Below are 18,912 nucleotides of genomic sequence, written 5' to 3' on the forward strand. Positions count from 1 at the left end.
ACTCCGTCAGCAACAACCCTAAAGACCGAATCAGAAGCGTCAAGCTAGCGCCAAGCTAGCGCCTTTTCCGTATAGGTGGGAGAGTCTGCAGGACGCTATTTTGCTCGGGGTCGGAAAAATGGACGATTCTACGCATAAGCTCGTCTAGATTCAAATGCAATTCACCCCTCCCTTATACACGATATATCCAACCCCGAATCTAACACGAACAAGAATGGTTTTCGTGGACACCTTTAAGATCAAATCGTCGGCTCAAAGTCTCGATGTCAGCGCAGAATTTCTTCAACAAAAAGGAGACAATTATCATGAGGCTCTGGGGGCCAAAGCACATTATAACCAGCTGACAACGTGGTTTGAGCCGTTGCCGGAGCCTGAGGATACCACTTCCGATGAGGATTTGCGAATCGCCCTTTTCGAGTATAATGAAACGACAGAAGAAAGATTTAGATTGAACTTGGCCTCCTACACTCTCAACGATGTTCTCCTCGAGATTATCGAGGCTGACGGAAGATATACGGCAAGGGGAAAGGGGATCACTCACGCCCATCGTCAGATAGCAAGGTCTACAGGGAACAACGCAGCGGCTATTGGACCCTGGTTAGGCCTGATACCATCCGATGAAGGATTGAGTGTACTGACTGGTGGACTCAAGGTCATTTTGGATGTTTGTGTAATCTCCAAAACACCCCCCGACAACAGGAGCTCACGATATCTAGATTGCCCAAAAGAATGCAGAGAACCGCCAGAAAATCCTCCATGCTTTACATGGTATTCCGGACGTTATATTCCAGACTCAGAAGCAGCAGAATATCTTCTCTGCGGATTCAAGTATTAGGGAAAAGGCAATAGACCTATATAAAGTCCTAGTCGGTTCCTTGGCACACCTAATTGCGACGCTTAACCCTAGCAAGGCAAAGGATAAATTCAGAGATAAGGCTAAGCGCCTGGGTAAAAAGCTTATTCCATATCATACGGCTGCAGATATCGATGCGATTCTAGGTGATGTAGCAACTAGCGTTGCTAAGTTCCAAGATTCATTACAGTTAATCCGGGATGGATACCTTGTGGACACACATCAAAATACTGAATCACTGCTGGATCAAGGAAATCAGATACATGCAAGCACGGAGGTTATTGGAGAGGATGTTTCTCACATTCGACAGGAACTGAGCTCATTAAAAAGGGGGTTTGATGAGAGCCGTTTAGAGCAACAGATCAGACACAGAGACGAGGTGGATTCTAAAAACTACTTTCTTGTTTTCGTTCGATCCGATCCACCAGGTACGGACCATTACGCTAACTTTTTGGTTACTGCTTTCTTTGAATTTAAGGGTTCATTGGTTAATCCCAACTCTAGAAACTCCCTTCATCGCCGCTCCTTACATTCACCAACCACAACAACCACAGCCTTTTCTTTCTGACAGTGAATTATACCATTCTTTGGGGTTACAAGTAAATGAGCCTATTGAAGATGTCGACCAAGTTCTTAAACACCGGGATCAATTTGATATCGCCACTCATACCCAGGCCCAACAGCTTCTTTCATCAGAGCAATTCATGGGTTGGATGAAATCCCCCCCTTGCAGAGACGCTTCTTGTGAAGGGAAATTTTCAAATGGCCGGCTCTGGTCGTATATCTGTTCTATCAACCTTATGTGCGACCCTTTCCCTCCATCTGTCGAGAAATACACCACATATTGTTATGACTGCTTTCTGCGGTCTCCATGAAGCCCATAGTCATGATAGCCACGAGGCTGGCCCGAACTGGCTGATTCGAAGTCTTATTGCTCAACTACTTCTCTCAGGCGTCACATTTAACATGGATTTCATCAATACTCGTTCCTTCGCGGAACAAATCAAGTCACATTATCTGCAGGATCTCTGCAGTATATTCCGACAACTCATTGAACAGCTCCCAAATACAGCCACTGTCATATGTATCATTGATAGTATTGCCCGATTTGAGTATGAGAGGTGGCAAGAGGATTTGGTTGACGTGTTGCAAATTTTGGATATGATTGTGCAGAACGAGTACCTGAAGCCTACATTTAAGCTACTACTCACAACCCCGTTCTCGAATGCGCGGCTTATCGAAGATTCAAGTAAGATCTGGTCTCATTATACCGTCTGCCTTCGGCCGACAGCGTCAACTAGTGGCCGGCGAATATCAGAAAGAGGACTACTACGAGGTCGTTCTCTAGAGGAGTACCGGGCTAGGATGCAGCAGGATCAAGGGAATCAGGCGGATTCTGAGGATGAAGATGAAGATAACATATTCTTCTAATCCATTGCGAAGAGTACATATTCACTTTAACTTATTACTAGTATTATGTGTTCTATCATATCTAGATCGCGTGGATGGATTTGTCTAATAATGGCAACTTTCCTCATATCCAACCCTATCAGGTAGAGGTAATGGCCCTGAGATATAGTATATCATAGTACCTACTATAGGTATGTGTATGTACAATCTCGGGTAAATAAAATGTAGAATATGAATGAAGTCCAGATATGCTTCGTGAGTGGTATTTTCCTAATTAAGCGACACAAAAAGTAAAATGAATGCGTCTTGATAGAATGATTCGTGCGTGTCTCGTACTGCGGGAGTCTGGTTCTCCCGTTCAGCTGATATTTTTCTGAAAAAAAGCAAGTGGTCATGTCCCGTCTATATAGAATACCCATTTCCCATCTATGGCCTCGCAAACGCCGAAACGAAAATAATGGGTAAAGTGAAATGCAATAATCAAATCAAGTCATGCGACCCAGTTCAGCGAGGATGCAAATGGTGAATGAGAAAAGAGGTTGAGTGTCCAGCACCCGTCTCCTGAAACATTTTTGAAAAAGCATAAAGAGAAAAAGAGAAAAAGAGAGGCGGGAGCTAGTGATGAGGAGAGGAGAATCAAGAATCACGCTCTAGCGCGCGCTTGTACTAAACGGAGTCTGCGGGCCTCGTCGTCAGCGTTGTTGTTGTGCGAATGAAAGTAGCTGGATCGATTCACCTCTAATGGCGTCACCGGAGTGGAGATGCCACTGGTGCGACCGCTAGTCCGGCCACTTCGGAGATAGGCTTGTTGCGGTGACTGAAGAACTGGGGTCGTGGGAAGGCTGCTAGCCATGACGCTCTCGTAACCTGGAAGGTTCGAATCACATGGTCCGACGGCAGCGCGTACCGCGGTGGAGTAACTTGGTACTCGGCTGAGAGTCTCAACCTCGGCGTATTGGGGGTGGAATGGGGTGGCCATCCCAGATGAAATTGCCTCATGATCCACCTCGTCAGAAGGTCGACGTGAGAGCTCGGGACTGGCGGGGCTGTGTGATGGAGAGCCCGAGGCTGATCCAAAGTAATCGCTGAAGTGCACGTTCAACTGTCGTGAGTTGGGATGGCTCTCAGTAGGAGATTCACGCGAGGTAGCTTCATTGGGCGAGGGCCGATTAGCGTTGAGATTCGTTAGGCGATGGTGCAGAGCAGAGGCTGATATATCGGTATTCGTCAGAGCGTTCATAGAAGCAAGATTTTCCGTGGAGATGTTGCGACTCAGAGGGCCAAATGGTGTACCCGGCCCGCCACTACCAGGACCTGGGGTACGATATCCATTTGGATCCACTTCGCTGTACAACTGATCGAACGTATGTTCTCCGTATAGAGGTGGCGCCTGGTTGGCCGCCTCATCGACCGTCCTTCGAGCTGACTGGGGTGCGGAATCGCGAATATTGTTGTTTTCGTCAATCGCAATATGAGGGGAGATGTAGATAGAGACCGGGAGGGTGGCTCGAAGCTAAACGAATTGTTAGTCTATTCACCTGGTACTGGCAGTTTTCAAACCCATACCTCGCTGATATGTCCATCGGGATTATGAAGTTGAATGCGGAATTTCATCTTGTGCCGGATCTTGATACCCTTGGTGTCCGTATCCTGCAAACACCGTGTGAGTGTTTGTGGCATGTCTAAGAACCGAGTGAACTGGTATCCCTCGGCTGCCTCATCGATAATTTCTAGCGAGTCGTCTTCCAATTCGTGCTCATCGGTAATAATGGTTCGTGTGGTTTTGTAAGTATTGCGAATGGAGTCGGGGTCTTCAGGATTGAGAGTAAGATCATGGCTCTCCATGAGCTGTGACGTAATTTGGCCAATTCGAAGACCCTTGAGTAGAGGAATCAACTTGAAGTCAACTTGGATAGAGGTGCCAAAGACGACGGCCTTGGTCGGAGTGCTGATGGAATATTCGATCTTATTGGGCCAGATATTGTCGACCGACTGTATTAGATTAATTTAGTATGACGATTGTATTCAAGATTGAATTCAAGAAGAAAAACAGATCTTACCATGGCATGTGAGAGTTCGAGAGCGCTGGGGTCGAGTGTGCGGATAATTCGAAGCGGTTTCCGAGCCACGATATCCTTGGCGTACTTGCGCCCGATCTCTGCCTTGAATCTGTACATGACCCAGGTTTCTGATAGACCCTCAACACTCTCAGGCATGGAGCCCTCGAGGACAACATCGAAGGGGTATTCGTAATTACCGGCCGCGAGAATCTCTGTTTTGCCTTTGCCGGGGTCCCGGAATCGCCAAGTCTTGTCGTAGAAGACCCGTTCTCTCCAGGATTTGCGACCGCCAGCGGTCGAACTGGAAGGTAGATGCCAACTGTAGATTATACGTTAGATCGATTGTCCATTTTTCTTTTTTCCTTTTTTTTTTTAGGTTCCACTTGTCTTAGAAGCAAGGGTGTGTTGCGTTGCGATGAAGAGTCGTACCAGACACGCGACATGCCAGTTAATTGGAGTCGTAAATGTTTAATGGCGAGGGGTTCGGATAAGCAAAGGACTAAAGTCCCCTTCAAATGAGCGCTGGCAGATTCATGTTCACTTCCACGAAAGACAATATAATCGTCGTTTAAACTGAGAGAGGAGCGTTAGAGCCGCCATGCAATATGACGAGATGCCGGGATCCCCCCACTCACCGAATGTCGAAGTACTTGGCGTTGCTTGCGCTCCCGCCGCCACTAAAGAAGCTGAGGGCCATTTTCGGAGAATTTGCCCACTGCTACGGTCGGGCCGAGCAGCTGATGGACGAGGGGATGTAAGAACGAGAGTGATATGGTAGAAAGACGAGAAAGTGTAAAGGAGAGGAGAAGAGGGGAGGTGGAGGGGAAAAAGAACCAAGGCTAGGGTAAAGAAAAAGAAAATCAAATAAAAAAAAAAAAGAAAAAATAAACCCGAACTATGACACCACCGGATGAGAAATTTGTGGATTATCCAGCGATGGAAGATCTACCGGAGTATGTCCAGAATTGCAATCCGGTCCGACCAAACGGGGTCCCACTTGGAAAGGTTCCGCTTCCGGAAGAGTGGCGATGATAGGAGAGAGTAGGGTGAAGATAGTGAAACAACCAATAGAAGTAATGAGATGAGGTTGAAAGGAGGTTATAAAAGAGAAAAGCAGAGAGTCAAAAGAATCAGGAGATGATGAAGAGAGAGAGTGAGGAAGCTGACGAAAAGAAAAGAAAAGAAAAGGGGGGGTTGACGTTGTTGATGGTCAATTTACGTCAGCGATCTCTTCTATATCAGACTACTCCAGTATAGAACTCATTACAGTGATAAAGTAGTTAGACATTCTAGTTCATTTCTGCATGATTCTTCAGTATTCACTTCGTTGATACATATGTGCATACACATGTATGTACTCCGAACTCATCAGCCCATATGAATCCATTTTTGAGGCCATCACGCCATTCCTCGGGATCACCCTTCCCGCAGTTTGCGATCGATCCTCTTCAACGACGATCTTGTAGGTACACGGTGCCTGGGCTGCACAACATCCTCGTTACACAACATTATCTTGCTTTGCTTTTTTTCCGCTCTACCCCACTCTGCACGTAATTGGAAGATTGACAGCTGGAATGTACATCAGTCTATCACCGTACCTTTTATTTCGTAGATGTAGTCTCTCCCCACTGGAACTATACTTTCAAACAATATTCATAGTATTTAATTAATACTAAGTAGTAATGTACCGTACGCCGAGAGAACAGCCTAGCCCTATGGCGATCCTCAGAAATCCTTGTGACGCAGGGACAGCATGCATCTTCTGCATGATCTTCATTTCTACTCCAAACAAATGTGGACTCTGCTTGCGCCAAACATACTGTAGACTCCGCCGGGCCAGGATCAAACGACCAATTGTCTGATGATGTAGCAGATAATTCCTACGGCGTACTCCGTCGCGCAGGGGGGAGGACAGAGTACCGCCTTCTTTGAAATGCCTGTCAAAGCGATTGGGAATGTGCCTGCTAACCATGTGGGCATGCCATGCAACTACGCTATGTCGCCCAAACATCCGTGCGTGTCTGAATGCAGCTTGTTGATTTCGCCAATTACGGTTGTTGTTTTTTTTTTTTCCTTATTTGTTTTCTGCCTTGATGTAGTATTTTGATTGTTGCTTTTGGTACTTTCGATACATATAGTACATGTCTTATTTGGTTCATTGCTTAGCTTAGCCTCTGAGGTTATTATCTATCTTCACATGTCTAGACACTGGCGGTAGTAGCGGGAAGGGCCTTTGCGGTAGTCGATCCGCCTAGGCTCCACCGCCCAAGTGTCAACATGTTCACCGGTCACTCCATACCCAGTCTTTTGGATTCGGGCACTAAGCCAGATGACGATGATTTGCTATCATTGACGTGTGTGGTCATCTTCGAACGATGGATGGAGTCACCAAGCTGACAAGAAAGATAAGGTCGAGGACGCCGAATGATGGGGCACTATGATGTGTGGCGTTTAATCTTGTCTCTACATAGAATTCTCGAAGGAAAAGCCTGATGTTTCATTGCTGAGCAATTGAGCAATCTGAGCAAGCCGACGGTCCAGATTGGTTACGCCACTCTCCCCCTGCATTGCACTGCCCTAATCCATGTACGATCTCGGCCTGAATCCCGGCCAACGAGGCCTCTCGGGATGCCTTGACGAGAGTTCGGGCGTTCCCGCTTCACCGGAATCCCGACCACGTCCCGATTTCACTGCCCGATACCATTGCGCGTCCAATCGCCATCGGACTTGCTCCTGACGATCGAATCATTTTAGTTGGTTTCGCAATTTTGTTCATTTTCAAAAGTACTCGACACTTAATTCCATTGAATTGAATGTACAAAGAAGTGAGTATTTAGCCCGGGGATGCTTTTATTGGTCACACCGCAAATGACTGTGATATCATCATCAAGATATTATCTTATTTTGAAAAGATCAAAAGCAGCTGCTTCACTACCTCTTCGGGAGCCTCGAGACTACTGTGGCTCCAATACAAGGTCCTCACCAGGGTTTTCTTCCCGGGCCCACTCCAACCAGTAGATCATTGACGGGGACTCTTTGGCACCGGAGTCTTGTACTCCTGTCTCGACCATTCTTAGAACAACTGGATCCAGCAGCCGGTGTGTCAAGGTTCCAGAACAAGATCCTGTTTCCTTCAAAGCGGGTTTACGCACTTCACTGGCATGAGAAAAGCTAATAATGTGGACCTCATTGGCTCGATTCGAGCTTTTTATCTCGCTGTAGATTCTTGGATGCAGACATCGACTTGCAAGAGATCATACACCCATGCTCTACTGTAAGCAAACGAAGCGAACGCCAAAGTCGCTCTTCAATACCCTCGGCCCGATCACATGTGTCACGCCATCTCCCATTCCTGAAAAAGCCCGACCGGCAATGTCAATAGCAATGGCGGAGAAGCACTATTGAGGGTGAAAGGAATACGAATTTTGCGCTTGGCCGGAGCTAACCAGCCTTATCAGCTCGGTTGAACGCTGCCGAGTCAAAGATAGCTTTGATGCGGCAACCAAGACAAAATGCTGTGGAACCACCAGGGTGCTTTTCTTGCCAATTGCCGCTCAGAATTGTGGCACGCTTTGAAAAACAAAGATCTTGCTTGACCCACAGCGGGTTTGCGACGTAGGATTTCTCCGATAAAGACGGCAAGGGCAATGGCAATAGCGAGTATCGGCGTCTTTAGGAAATTAGATATCGGACTAACTGCGAGGTTCACGACATTCTACATACATTTTAATTGCTTGGACCCCTGCAGCGGGGATTACATCCTGCCAGTCTAATCTACCAGTATCATGCACGCTCGGTAAAATTCTAGTACATTTTGCCTATATGCCGATGGCGGCAGAATGGTGTTTCTGCTGTTTTCCGATGATCTACCGGGTGTTTTCTAGACGATCTCAAGTCCCTTCAAATTGGAATGATCGACGACCCTGCCAAAACCACGGGATAAGATTTTTCGCGCCGTTTGTTTGTTGTTGTCTGATACTACTATCATACCATACGGCCATCGCAGCTGAACGTGGGATGATCCTGTACGATTTCAAATTCAGAAATGCCAATTACCCTGTAAAGAATGTTGTGCTTAAATATCAATGATCCAATGCTGAGTAACTAAACGCCGGATCAAAAGGCCTCCCTGAGATAATATTTACATACATGACATTTCACAACGCCACTGAGCTCACATCAGGTCGAAGAACAAAGCTTTTCGTTACATTGGCTTAGCCCAGCTAGGCTGATCAAAGTTTGGCAGACACTTGACCATTCCTGGGGGAGCAGCCTGCCACTGGACGATCTCATCCTGAGCCAGGATCGGTCTAGAGATGTCGACATGATCACTCACATAGCCTTGCATCAACTTGGTACCAACTGCCTCCTTATCGGAGTACGCGACATTCACCGAAGGAACAGCGAGTATCTTTCCATGGCCATGGCGATACAAATCCTTCGCCAATAACGTCGGCTCGCCCATGTAGCACTCCCCTGGGTCTGAGGCACGGAACTTGACCTTATTTTCAGCAAATGTCGCTGCGTCCAAGGTCACCATCCCGCCCCAGCAGGAGTAAACCTGGAACGGCTTGTGTGCCTCATAGCGCCGCTTACCATCTGGATCACTCCAAAAGAGATCTTTGCTGTAAGCCCACGAGGCGTCATGCGGGATCTCAAAAAACGTATCTCCAACCAACGAGCGCGAGACCCAGACATCATAAAAGAGAGTGCCGTTGAAAATCCAATCAAAACTGCAGGTCATATGCGCGCCCTGGTTAACATGTTGAAACACCAATTCCAGAATATCCTCCGGGCACAGCGCGATATCATTGACGAAAATGACGACTGCCTCGGACGAGTAGATATCCGCCAGGCTATCGTCTAGTCCGGACGCACCAACGCTCTTCAGTGGTTCCAGCGCTATATTGCGCAGCTCAGCCAAGGCGGCGATGCGATTTCTACCATAATCATCCATAGGGTTGATATCGCTGGTGGAAAGAAAAAAATGACCACCCATCCCCTGAACGCGCTTCTGTAGTGCAGCCAGGATTTCGTATGTACCGTCCTCAGATCGACCCTCGGTAACAGAAATGGCACAGCGCTCAGGTCCCAAGAATCGCATTGCGTACACAATACTGCTCATGAGTCTCGGAATTATCTCAACAGATTGATAGAGATCCAGTGCAAAGAAATACTTGATTTTATCTTTGCTTCCGGAACTGAGCTGGCTATACCGATGAGGGATTACCGCAGGGCAAAAGACTCGATCGAATGCTGTTTCGTCTTCAAAGTCCATGATGGCATCCAAGTATTTCTCGACGTTCTCTGGCGACAAATAGCTGTTTGTTGGTTTCGATTCCTCTTGTGACATCCCAGCTGATATGTCACCGGGCAACGCCGACTCTTGCGGAGGCTGCGGCTTTTCTGGATCTGCCTCATCTAAAGTAGTTCAGTTAGTTTGGTAGGTCGAAGGCGAACGGAGATCTTAGATGAACTTGCTGTCATGAATATCAATCCCTAACCCTTGATTGAAATGTGGCTTCATATCATGAAGTCGCAAAGTCAAGAACCAAAGCCCCAAGGCGATGGTGGCCGCGGCAACCAAGATCTGGTATTGTCTCGACCTCATATTGGCCGTTCTGCTTCGAGTCAACAATATGGATAAGTCGAGCGTTCAGCCCCGTAGGGAGTGTAATTTTCAAGAGATTCGTGATAGTCACAGTCTAAAGGAGAGTATGTGGTAAAGCGAGGTGGTCCAACTTCGCAAGTCTGGAGGTAGAAAACAACATACGAATGGAGAAGTAAGCTTAATGCCGCATCCATCATGAAATTTCATCGGATTTCACCGGCAATGAATATTTTCCAATCGAATGTGACCGCATTAGGTAAAATGAACAACATCGAGTGATGATCCGAAGCTTGCAATGATCAACATTCCAGTGGAGCGTTTGCCGAAAACGGCATTCCTGGGGTTGCGGGGAGTTGAGTGGACTTCCAGTTGCAAAACCCCAACATTGGGTGGAATCAAATAAATAAGTTTTCTGGAAGCTCTTGTGACATTCGAGAATCGCCCCGTTCTCGGTCTTGGAGTCTATGTCTCTGTAACTCCCGGCTATTCAAAGATGGAAGTTTATATCCGAGTATCCTTTAGTATCCCTAGCTCGTCGTTACCGTTAGTACCATCAGGGAGCATATAGAGCATCAACATCGTGTCACAAACAAATGACAATGAGATAAGGTAGATAACGACAGCACAGAACCACAATTAGAGAATGGTAGAAAAAGCCCCTAGAGGTGGCGAGATTATGTTCATTCTAAAGATAAAGTAATTGCGACAAAGGTAACAGCACATAGTCGACAAAACAGACTCCACCAGGGAAATGCAGGTGCAGAAAGGATCTTTGCTCGGTTTTGCGTGATGAAAATATCGCCAAGAATGACAAGTCAAGGTCATAAAGCGTAAAGTGAAGGGAGAGAAAGACAGAGCTCCACGCTGCCGAAAGAGCTTGCAGAAACACAGAAGAGAGGCTAGGATAGCGACAACGTCATTGTAATCGGATTTAATGCAAGCCAATCTTGTAAAATGCGAAAAAGTGGTGCAGCGAAGGATCCGGGCACACCTTGAGCCAGCAAGAGTGCGCATTATCGATGGCGTCCAAGATATATGGGAGGATCGGAAGGTATAGGGAACGAGTGAGAGATTCTCTAGGACACATCTTTCTCTTCAAAAAATCCAGCCCAGAACAATGTAGATGGCGATACCAGCTGCAATAACGATGCCAGCAACTTTGAGTACAGCGACGGTGTCGCCTTGTCTCGCCATCCGTGTCAGCCGAGATGCGCTACCTTTCAGGTTCGTCGAGAATGAGGAGAAGACTTCGTTCTAAAACACAGACCGAATCGTTAGCTTTGTTGCGAGCGCTTTGGCCAAATAGCACTATCCCTAGTGCTGTATATTGGCAAATTTGTTCGTTCCAGGCTTACCGAGTTGTCGAGGGTATCCTGATCCCGCGCATGATCATGGATATCAATCGTCACCGAGCGCAGGGCTGAGACCTTCGAAGATAGGGAGTTGAGGAGCGCATTGTTCTGCCTAGACGTGCTAGTTAGCGATATTTGTCTTGTAGATGGTGACGCCACTGGAGGGCTGTGATGATTTGGAGCTAAGGAGATGGACCTCCAGAGCTGCGATTAATCAAGAGATGGCATACTGCTCACGTTCATATGCGTCACTCATCTTGCCTGTAAGTTGTTTGCAAAAGGCCTCTTCTGCGATTCTGGAAGCTTGCGTGGCTACGGGGCGAGAACAAGGGCTGGTTGGGGCGGACCCGTGACAGCTCACGTGATGAACATCTATAATATTATACAGGGACAGAAATGCGATGGGATGGGATGGATGTATTCCGGTTGAGTATGGAGAAATTGAGCAATGAACCTTCATTCCTTTGGAAAACATATCTGACGCTACCAGTGAAAATGGATTCTAACCATTAATGGTGGCATAATTACCATTATATATCATAGTGCATAGGTGCGCTATGAAAATCCAGAGACCCCATCTTCTGTAGAAAAATACGTTGAATTTCGTTTCCAAGCGAAATCCGATTAGAAGACAAGTATTTTGTAGACCTATACACTTACATTCTAGATTATACCATTCTAGATCATTTTCTATTCCTACATTATTAATGACCTCACGCTTGGACAAGATCCGTCGTCCTGATTTGTGTTTTCTCTAGCTACCCATAGCTAGAGAGGACTCTATGGTAGTTGATATCCCAAGTTATTTCGAATTCCAATTCGAAATATTTTAAAAGAAGGTTCCTTTAAAAGCACGCCAGCGAAAAATGGAATTACTCAATGTAATCTCAAAAGCCACTTCCCGGAATCAAACCCTTTAAATAGTGCTAGCAAAAGCTATCACTGGGCTGGCATCCGGGATGTCAAATCGCTGAGTACCCGCATATAACTATAGCGTTTCAATACATAGGAACGTGTTATGGATAACACGTTCCTGATGGCATGATCACCTATAAATTTATTCCGGAGGTTAGGCAAGCTCCGGAATAGATTACTGGAAGACAGAAATCGAGCAATACCAAAATCCTTTGCATACATTAATCCACTTGAGTATATTCAAACAAAAACCTATCTTGAAGCCACATCCAGCCATGCATCTCCCTCTTAAGCTCCAACTCAAAGGTAAACAGTTTCTACCAACATCAATGTACACCAGTGTACAGCTTCGACAGCAGCGTGCAGAGCTCGCCATACGTAAATGACAACGGACACCAATCTTCAAATCTAACTGGTAGCATTATAGTCCCCTATATAATGGCTATAATGTAGGGGAGGAAATTCCTTTTCCCTCGGGAGCGCCCCTACCAACCCCTTTCCTTCTGTCGCAAAAATTACTTTTTGCGTGCCATCCGGAAGACGTTCGAGGGTCCCGAATGGCACATTTCGATCTTTGATCTTGATGGTCTTTTTCAAGCTGACCTTTTTGTTGATACTGGAGACGTGCAAATCGAAATTTCCATCCGGAACACCCGATGTGTACATCATGGAGCGCAAGAATGGACCATCAAGTCTGCGTGATACCCCTTCGACATAGACGCCGGGGTCAACAGCACATTGAACTGCTCTCCATGGAGTAATTCGTTCACGTCTGCTGTTCAGAATTGTACACTCGAGCTGGACGACGTCTCTGCTCACGTTTCCGGCTCCAGTCACGATGTTGAAGATTCCGAGAACAGGGACGAAAGAGTCCACCTGGGTAATTCTGGGTCCCATGAGTGTTCTCAGATCACTTCGACAGATCTGCATGATTGTGGCACCTGTGTCATAGACGAACTCCAATTCGTCCCACCAGCTATGTCCTGGAATTCGAAGGGCGAGACGGTACTAGATTGTAAGGGAGATTGAGTTAGCGGAGGGGATGCTTGAAGTGCGATGGTATGTCAAAATATCTGTTCCATACAAAATTGATCCCAATATAACTAGTGGAGCCTGGCACTATGAACGATGCGGCTTGAAGTTGAGGTCCTGGCCCAGAAATCTAAACAGCATCATCATCAGCATCATATCTTACCGTCAACGGATTCCTAGAGGCATATTTTATGACTTACACCTTCAGTCCAGAATGATTTATGACCACCATGTGCAGCATTGATGACCTCGAATTCGTCCCATCGAAACGGTCTTGGTTCACACAACTTGACGCCTCTTGACCAGTAAGTGACCAGACCAGGATTCCATTGCAATTTCTCGTCAAGATAGGCTTGAAGAATGGCCTTCACATTCGGAAGCTGCTCAGACTTGTCCGCATTCTGGATTTGTCTCCGAATCGTTCGAAGGGTCTTGATCCGGTGGTAAACTTCTTCGCTTAGACCAGGGGGGCTCGTCCTTAGACATTCGCCTGAGATCAAAGTAAATTAGTGTCTAGGCATACGTCGACTAATATAAAAAGATATGCCTTACTCATAATACGCCTTGGAAATTTCATATCTCCGGAGCTTTTCTTTGAATACCTGCGGGAAGATATTCTCCTCGATTCTTTCGTGACATCTCACAATTTGAGCATCAATATCTCTGAGACCAAACTGTGAGTATATAAAGAACGTAAACAGTATACTGTAGTGGCTTACTTCGGATCAAGATCTGGTTCGGTGGCATCCCAACCCTTAGGCAAGTCTTTGATATTGTTGATCACTTTCTTACCCTTACGCTGCCATCGCTTACGCTTTGGTTGCGGCTCCTCAGGGTCGAAATCCACCCTTGTCTCATTCAGGCTCGGACGAGGGATACTATCAACGTACGAAACGTCAAGGTCCAACTCCTTTATATCAACTTTCTCCCGTACTAGTGGATCCCAAGGGGACCATGTAGGCTCTGGCCGCTCCTCGACATCGGTTTGCTCTGCTGCCTGCGAACGCTCCTCTGCTTCGGATGAATCAGACAAGCGAGATGCAGTTGCGTTTCTTTGCCGGTGAGGAGATACTGCCTTCCGCTTGCGCGTATTGGACGAGGTCTTCTTGGGTGGCATTTGATAGAAAATAATTGTAGTTGAAACGGGGTGATTAAGAAACTGAATGGATGAATGGATCTTTTGGCTAAAGGGATGGTGTTTTATAACTGACTGATCGAGGACAAAGAAGACATTTCTTTGACTTTAAATCCCCTGACTGGCTTATTCCTACTTCGACTTTACTAGTTCTTTATGCTGATCGTGTCATGGGAGTCCAAGCCAAATTTCCAAAGTTGAAAGAAAAAAGGACGGATGGAAGTTTGTCTCTGGCTTTGAGGTACATTAGTGTTGTCTCGGCATGAATCCAGTTCGGTTCCTTCGACTCGAGGTTCTCGAATAATTCAGGTTCTCGATGTTTAGGTAGTCAAAGAAGATTCTGATGTTTGCCAGGCTAGTAGGCGAAGTCACTACTAGTATGAAATAAATATTCCAATTTCAAGGTGTCATCAATTCATAAGGAAAATATTCGCTCAGGTTCGTAAAATGTGCCTCGCTGAAACATTACACCCTTTAGATATTAGACCTGGCACCCTTGTTCAGTAATGCCGCCCTATGGTCTCTGTTAAAAGTCTTCTGGACTATCCAAGTCATCCAATTTTTGCCCAAGAAATCTCCCCAATGCTGCACATTTCGACTCCAATGCAAGCAGAACGGAAGGCGATGCTGAGAGATTTAAGCTTGCAAGTCGAGCAAGTTCTACACTTCGGTCGATCTCATGTTGCGCATCATGCTTTCCGTCGCGAGCAGGGGGGGTTAGGTGAGGGTGGTGCCGTAGGAGTGCGATGGCCGTCTCCTGACCCATCCGAAGCATTGCCATTGCTTCCATCACCCGGTGCAGACCCATCTCCCCCAGCATGGCCAACTCTATTCCCATTTGCCACGTCTGCATCTGGTTTAGAGGGGCCAACCGCAGCCAGCAGAACCTTATCGGCGATACGCGTCACGACTGCTACTGAATCATCGAGCTCAAAGACAATCGAGCCCACGTCGCCGAGGGACATGGACTGGGCCGTCACATACGATGATGGATGGCTGGCGGGGTTAACGCCGGTCAAATTACCACTGGATGCATTCTTCGCATAGCAGGTGTATGCAGCGCCATATGTTGCGCTCAGATTTCGTAGCTGACGAGATGAGAGGGTAGAGCCATAAGCGAAGACGGCACCATTTGTTGCGAATACACTTAACCGGGAAACCCTAGGTCAGTATCTCATTTGAAAAGGAAGGCAGACCCTAGCACATACAGAATTGTGGTAATCTCTGGAGGGGAGAGATTATCCTCCAATAAGTCACCCAGAGCTTCTGAGTCGAGCATCTTGATATCAGGAAGGCCGGGAATCATGCTGCCGGTAGCGTCCGCGATAGTTCGCGGATGTGGTCCAACTGAGGTATCTGGTAAATCCTTGCGATGCTGGAAATGGGCCTCCACGGTCCAATCCTTTGGCGGCGTCCACGAACAGTCTTCAGGGAAGAAGAAACAATTATCGCTGTAATCTTCGTCGTTATGGTCGTACTCGATCGGTTCGTTGGAGGAATCAAGTAGGTTCTGAGCGTACTGGGTTCGACAGCGAGCCCAGTAAGGTAAGAATGGAGGATCGGTACGGGAAGATCGATCGGGGCTGTGAAAGAGATTGGAGACTGGAAAGGATTCGAACTCAGCCATTTTGAGACCCATGAGGAGAGCAGGACGCGAGAGAGCCAACTATATCCTTTTTGGGAACAGAAACCCGAAAAAGAAAGAGGGCACGAGGGGGGAATGTGATAGTCGTAAGCTCGTTAAATTTGAAGACCAGAAAATACAGGAAATGACAGGCTTGGGAATCGCATCAACAGAAATGATACAGGACGGGCCGGTCCAGATGACAAGTCCGTGATGATTCCCACCGTGTCCGGGTGGCACAGGGCAAAACTCGGAGGAAGGAAGAGCATTTTATAGCAGATGTCAGGGTAGGACTGCAGTCATGAGATGTGCTGCGAGGCTCCGCGGTTGAAGCGCCACGACCATCGTGCATATTTCTCGGAGGGTGGAGGGCAACGTGAAGACGAGGGGCATGATGATTGGGGGAAGGGTTCAATCAGGCCACAGACTGGACGCATAATCTGACAGCTAAGCGCGGATAATAAAAGTATTCAAATGAGAAAATTCCAGTAAAGGGGCCCAGGAGCATTGAAGAGCGTCCCAGAGAGCATTCAACACGAAGCTGGGGAATGGTTGGAGGCCAATGACAGAGACGCGGCGATCAACGGTGGATGCGGGGCGCACAGGTTGTGGAGTGCAGGGAAGGCAAACAGAAGGTCTTGAAGGAAGAATGGGAAGTTTAAAGGGCATCGAATGGAAAAACAAAAACAAGGCTCAATCGAGAAAAAAAAATAGCAAACAGGGACGTACCTTGTGCGGAGGGCAGTGAAGAGGGGGAGCGAATGGAGGGAAGTTGGAGAAAGGAAGAAGTGAGTTGCGAGCGGAGAAGAAAGTGAAGAGGGGCGGCGGAGCTGCAAAGCTACCTGAGAAGTTAACAAATTGATACATTCTAAGTCATTGGGTATTAAGATATGTACAGTTGGTGATCAGTGTTTCATCTATGAGCTCGCAATGTAATAATAAAATGCCATTCTCTTTAGTATGCGAAAATAGTACTGTTCTATAGACAAAATGGTGAATACCGAGCTATAACTAACTAACTTATCTATCAAAGGCCCGAATTCTCAGGCAGAGATGCATTGACTGTGCAGCAGATAAACTATACAGCCAAGCATTGTAACTAGTCTTGTCAATAGACAATCAAGATATCAAATACTGTAGACTCAGGTATGGCTCTAGTAAATTAACTATGTTATTCCTACTACATAATACAGTGTATACCATAAATCTCAGTAAATATCGGTAAATATCAGCCCATTACTAAGTCGACGTCACGCCCCACTCAACTCCGAGTCGGAGCTGCCCCTCACGCAAACTCGAAACTCCATCATGTTTGCTCGTTGCTCTCAGAGGGTCCTCAATCCTTTCCGCTTCAGTCTTCCTATTGTCCCTAAATCAGGTATGCACTTATACTTTAAATCTACCCCAGATTTCTTTTTTCTTCCAATCACTAATCAGAATGTAGCGCGATCCTTCACTATGGCTTCCGATCCTTCCACCTACAAGCTGAACCGTTTGTCCCTCCATCCTAGTCGCACCAGACACTGAAGTATCATGAACATACGGGAGACTGAGACTGACTAAAATGCCACTACACGTATAGACACAATGCTTCGGGTCAAAGACCCCCAGCGATCTGTGGAGTTCTACAAGTTCCTCGGCATGAGCCAAGTCATTAAGATGGACGTTCCCGAGGGCAAATTCACCAACTACTTTATGGCCTACACTGGTCCTAACTCTCTGAATGGAGATCGTCATTTCACAGACCTACAGGGTATTGTCGAGCTCTGCCATAACTGGGGCACCGAGAACGATCCGGAATATAGCGTCGTCAACGGCAACACCGAGCCCTACCGCGGCTTTGGTCACCTGGCTATCTCTGTCGACAATATTGAAGCCGCCTGCAAGCGAATTGAAGATGCTGGATATACCTTCCAGAAGAAGTTGACGGAGGGCCGTATGCGCCACATTGCCTTCGCAAAGGATCCCGATGGATACTGGGTCGAGATCATCAAGCGTGCCGATGAGAACCTGTCCACCACCACTGACCCAGGATCTTATCGCCTGAATCACTCCATGCTGCGTGTCAAGGATGCTGAGGCTAGTCTGAAGTTCTACCAGGAGTCCATGGGTATGACTCTTGTGCGCACTGTTGAGAACCCGGATAACAAATTCAACCTCTACTTCCTGGCTTACGCCAAGGTTCCTGAGGATGGCAAGACCTCGGACATGGAGGGCCTGTTGGAATTGACTTGGAACTATGGCACAGAGAAGGAGGAGGGACCCGTCTATCACAACGGTAACACTGCGCCTCAAGGCTTTGGCCATATCTGTAAGTTCTACGTTCCTACTCTTACGTTAGATATCTAGAGCTAACTCTCTTTGTTCAGGTATCTCGACCGATGATCTTCAGGCTGCATGCGACCGCTTTGAGTCCCTCAATGTGAACTTCAAAAAGCGTCTCACTGATGGCATGATGAAGAACATCGCGTTCGTGCTGGATCCCGATGGATACTGGATTGAGGTTATCCAGAATGAGCGTATCAAGCGTACCTCTAACTGGTAAAGCGAATAGGAAATACATCCATTAACAAATATAAGTAAGAATGCAACAAACATAAGATCATGAACTTTTCCCATAAGACCATACAAAACTCCCATTATAAATCTGTGCTTGGTCATTCATTTACTTAATTCTCGGGGGACTTCAAGATCGACCGAATGGGGCTCGGCTTATCCCCGCGCTTCTCATAGGCCGCGGTGGAGTAAAGTTTCCCCCGCCCCCCCAGACGAACATTTCCTCGAATTCACATTTTTGTTTCGAGCAATTTCCAAATCGCTTGTCAAAGGCATCTTCACGAAGTGGTTAAAATCAGCAAACTCGCAATGAGAAGCTACATTCTTCCGTTCTAGCGGCCATCGCATTTCCCAGCGCGCAAAC

At 46.9% G+C, this 18,912-nt stretch overlaps 8 protein-coding genes across 8 annotated transcripts; 3 read left to right on the plus strand and 5 right to left on the minus strand.

The window, feature by feature from the left end:
• Positions 1-214: 214 nt before the first annotated feature.
• N7469_010079 (uncharacterized protein) lies at positions 215-1,421 on the plus strand (the record flags this gene model as incomplete). The annotated part of the gene is made up of 2 exons (XM_056648984.1): positions 215-664; positions 717-1,421. The coding sequence occupies 2 exons, from the start codon at positions 215-217 to the stop codon at positions 1,419-1,421; spliced, it is 1,155 nt and encodes a 384-aa protein (XP_056496115.1).
• Positions 1,422-1,702: 281 nt separating this feature from the next.
• N7469_010080 (uncharacterized protein) lies at positions 1,703-2,284 on the plus strand (the record flags this gene model as incomplete). Its single annotated transcript, XM_056648985.1, has 1 exon — positions 1,703-2,284. One exon carries the CDS (start codon positions 1,703-1,705, stop codon positions 2,282-2,284), a length of 582 nt encoding a protein of 193 aa, XP_056496116.1.
• Positions 2,285-2,906: 622 nt separating this feature from the next.
• N7469_010081 (arrestin family protein) lies at positions 2,907-5,020 on the minus strand (the record flags this gene model as incomplete). The annotated part of the gene is made up of 5 exons (XM_056648986.1): positions 2,907-3,776; positions 3,830-4,255; positions 4,324-4,642; positions 4,753-4,896; positions 4,959-5,020. The coding sequence occupies 5 exons, from the start codon at positions 5,018-5,020 to the stop codon at positions 2,907-2,909; spliced, it is 1,821 nt and encodes a 606-aa protein (XP_056496117.1).
• Positions 5,021-8,527: 3,507 nt separating this feature from the next.
• Positions 8,528-9,934, minus strand: N7469_010082 (glycosyltransferase family 69 protein; the record flags this gene model as incomplete). The annotated part of the gene is made up of 2 exons (XM_056648987.1): positions 8,528-9,744; positions 9,805-9,934. The coding sequence occupies 2 exons, from the start codon at positions 9,932-9,934 to the stop codon at positions 8,528-8,530; spliced, it is 1,347 nt and encodes a 448-aa protein (XP_056496118.1).
• Positions 9,935-11,029: 1,095 nt separating this feature from the next.
• Positions 11,030-11,542, minus strand: N7469_010083 (SNARE domain- containing protein; the record flags this gene model as incomplete). The annotated part of the gene is made up of 3 exons (XM_056648988.1): positions 11,030-11,188; positions 11,290-11,398; positions 11,517-11,542. 3 exons carry the CDS (start codon positions 11,540-11,542, stop codon positions 11,030-11,032), a joined length of 294 nt encoding a protein of 97 aa, XP_056496119.1.
• Positions 11,543-12,696: 1,154 nt separating this feature from the next.
• On the minus strand, positions 12,697-14,350 carry N7469_010084 (uncharacterized protein; the record flags this gene model as incomplete). Its single annotated transcript, XM_056648989.1, has 5 exons — positions 12,697-13,209; positions 13,286-13,363; positions 13,434-13,710; positions 13,786-13,896; positions 13,953-14,350. Coding segments are annotated over 5 exons (1,377 nt in total), but the record flags the coding sequence as incomplete, so codon positions are not given.
• Positions 14,351-14,894: 544 nt separating this feature from the next.
• N7469_010085 (uncharacterized protein) lies at positions 14,895-16,007 on the minus strand (the record flags this gene model as incomplete). The annotated part of the gene is given in 3 exon segments (XM_056648990.1): positions 14,895-15,194; positions 15,214-15,514; positions 15,577-16,007. 3 exon segments carry the CDS (start codon positions 16,005-16,007, stop codon positions 14,895-14,897), a joined length of 1,032 nt encoding a protein of 343 aa, XP_056496121.1.
• Positions 16,008-17,579: 1,572 nt separating this feature from the next.
• N7469_010086 (lactoylglutathione lyase GLO1) lies at positions 17,580-18,537 on the plus strand (the record flags this gene model as incomplete). The annotated part of the gene is made up of 2 exons (XM_056648991.1): positions 17,580-18,303; positions 18,362-18,537. 2 exons carry the CDS (start codon positions 17,580-17,582, stop codon positions 18,535-18,537), a joined length of 900 nt encoding a protein of 299 aa, XP_056496122.1.
• Between the last annotated feature and the right edge of the window lie 375 nt (positions 18,538-18,912).

This window comes from Penicillium citrinum, assembly GCF_028827155.1.
Source record: "Penicillium citrinum strain IBT 23319 chromosome Unknown utg000009l:1.0-4274883.0:1.0-4276374.0, whole genome shotgun sequence".
NCBI lineage: Eukaryota > Fungi > Ascomycota > Eurotiomycetes > Eurotiales > Aspergillaceae > Penicillium > Penicillium citrinum.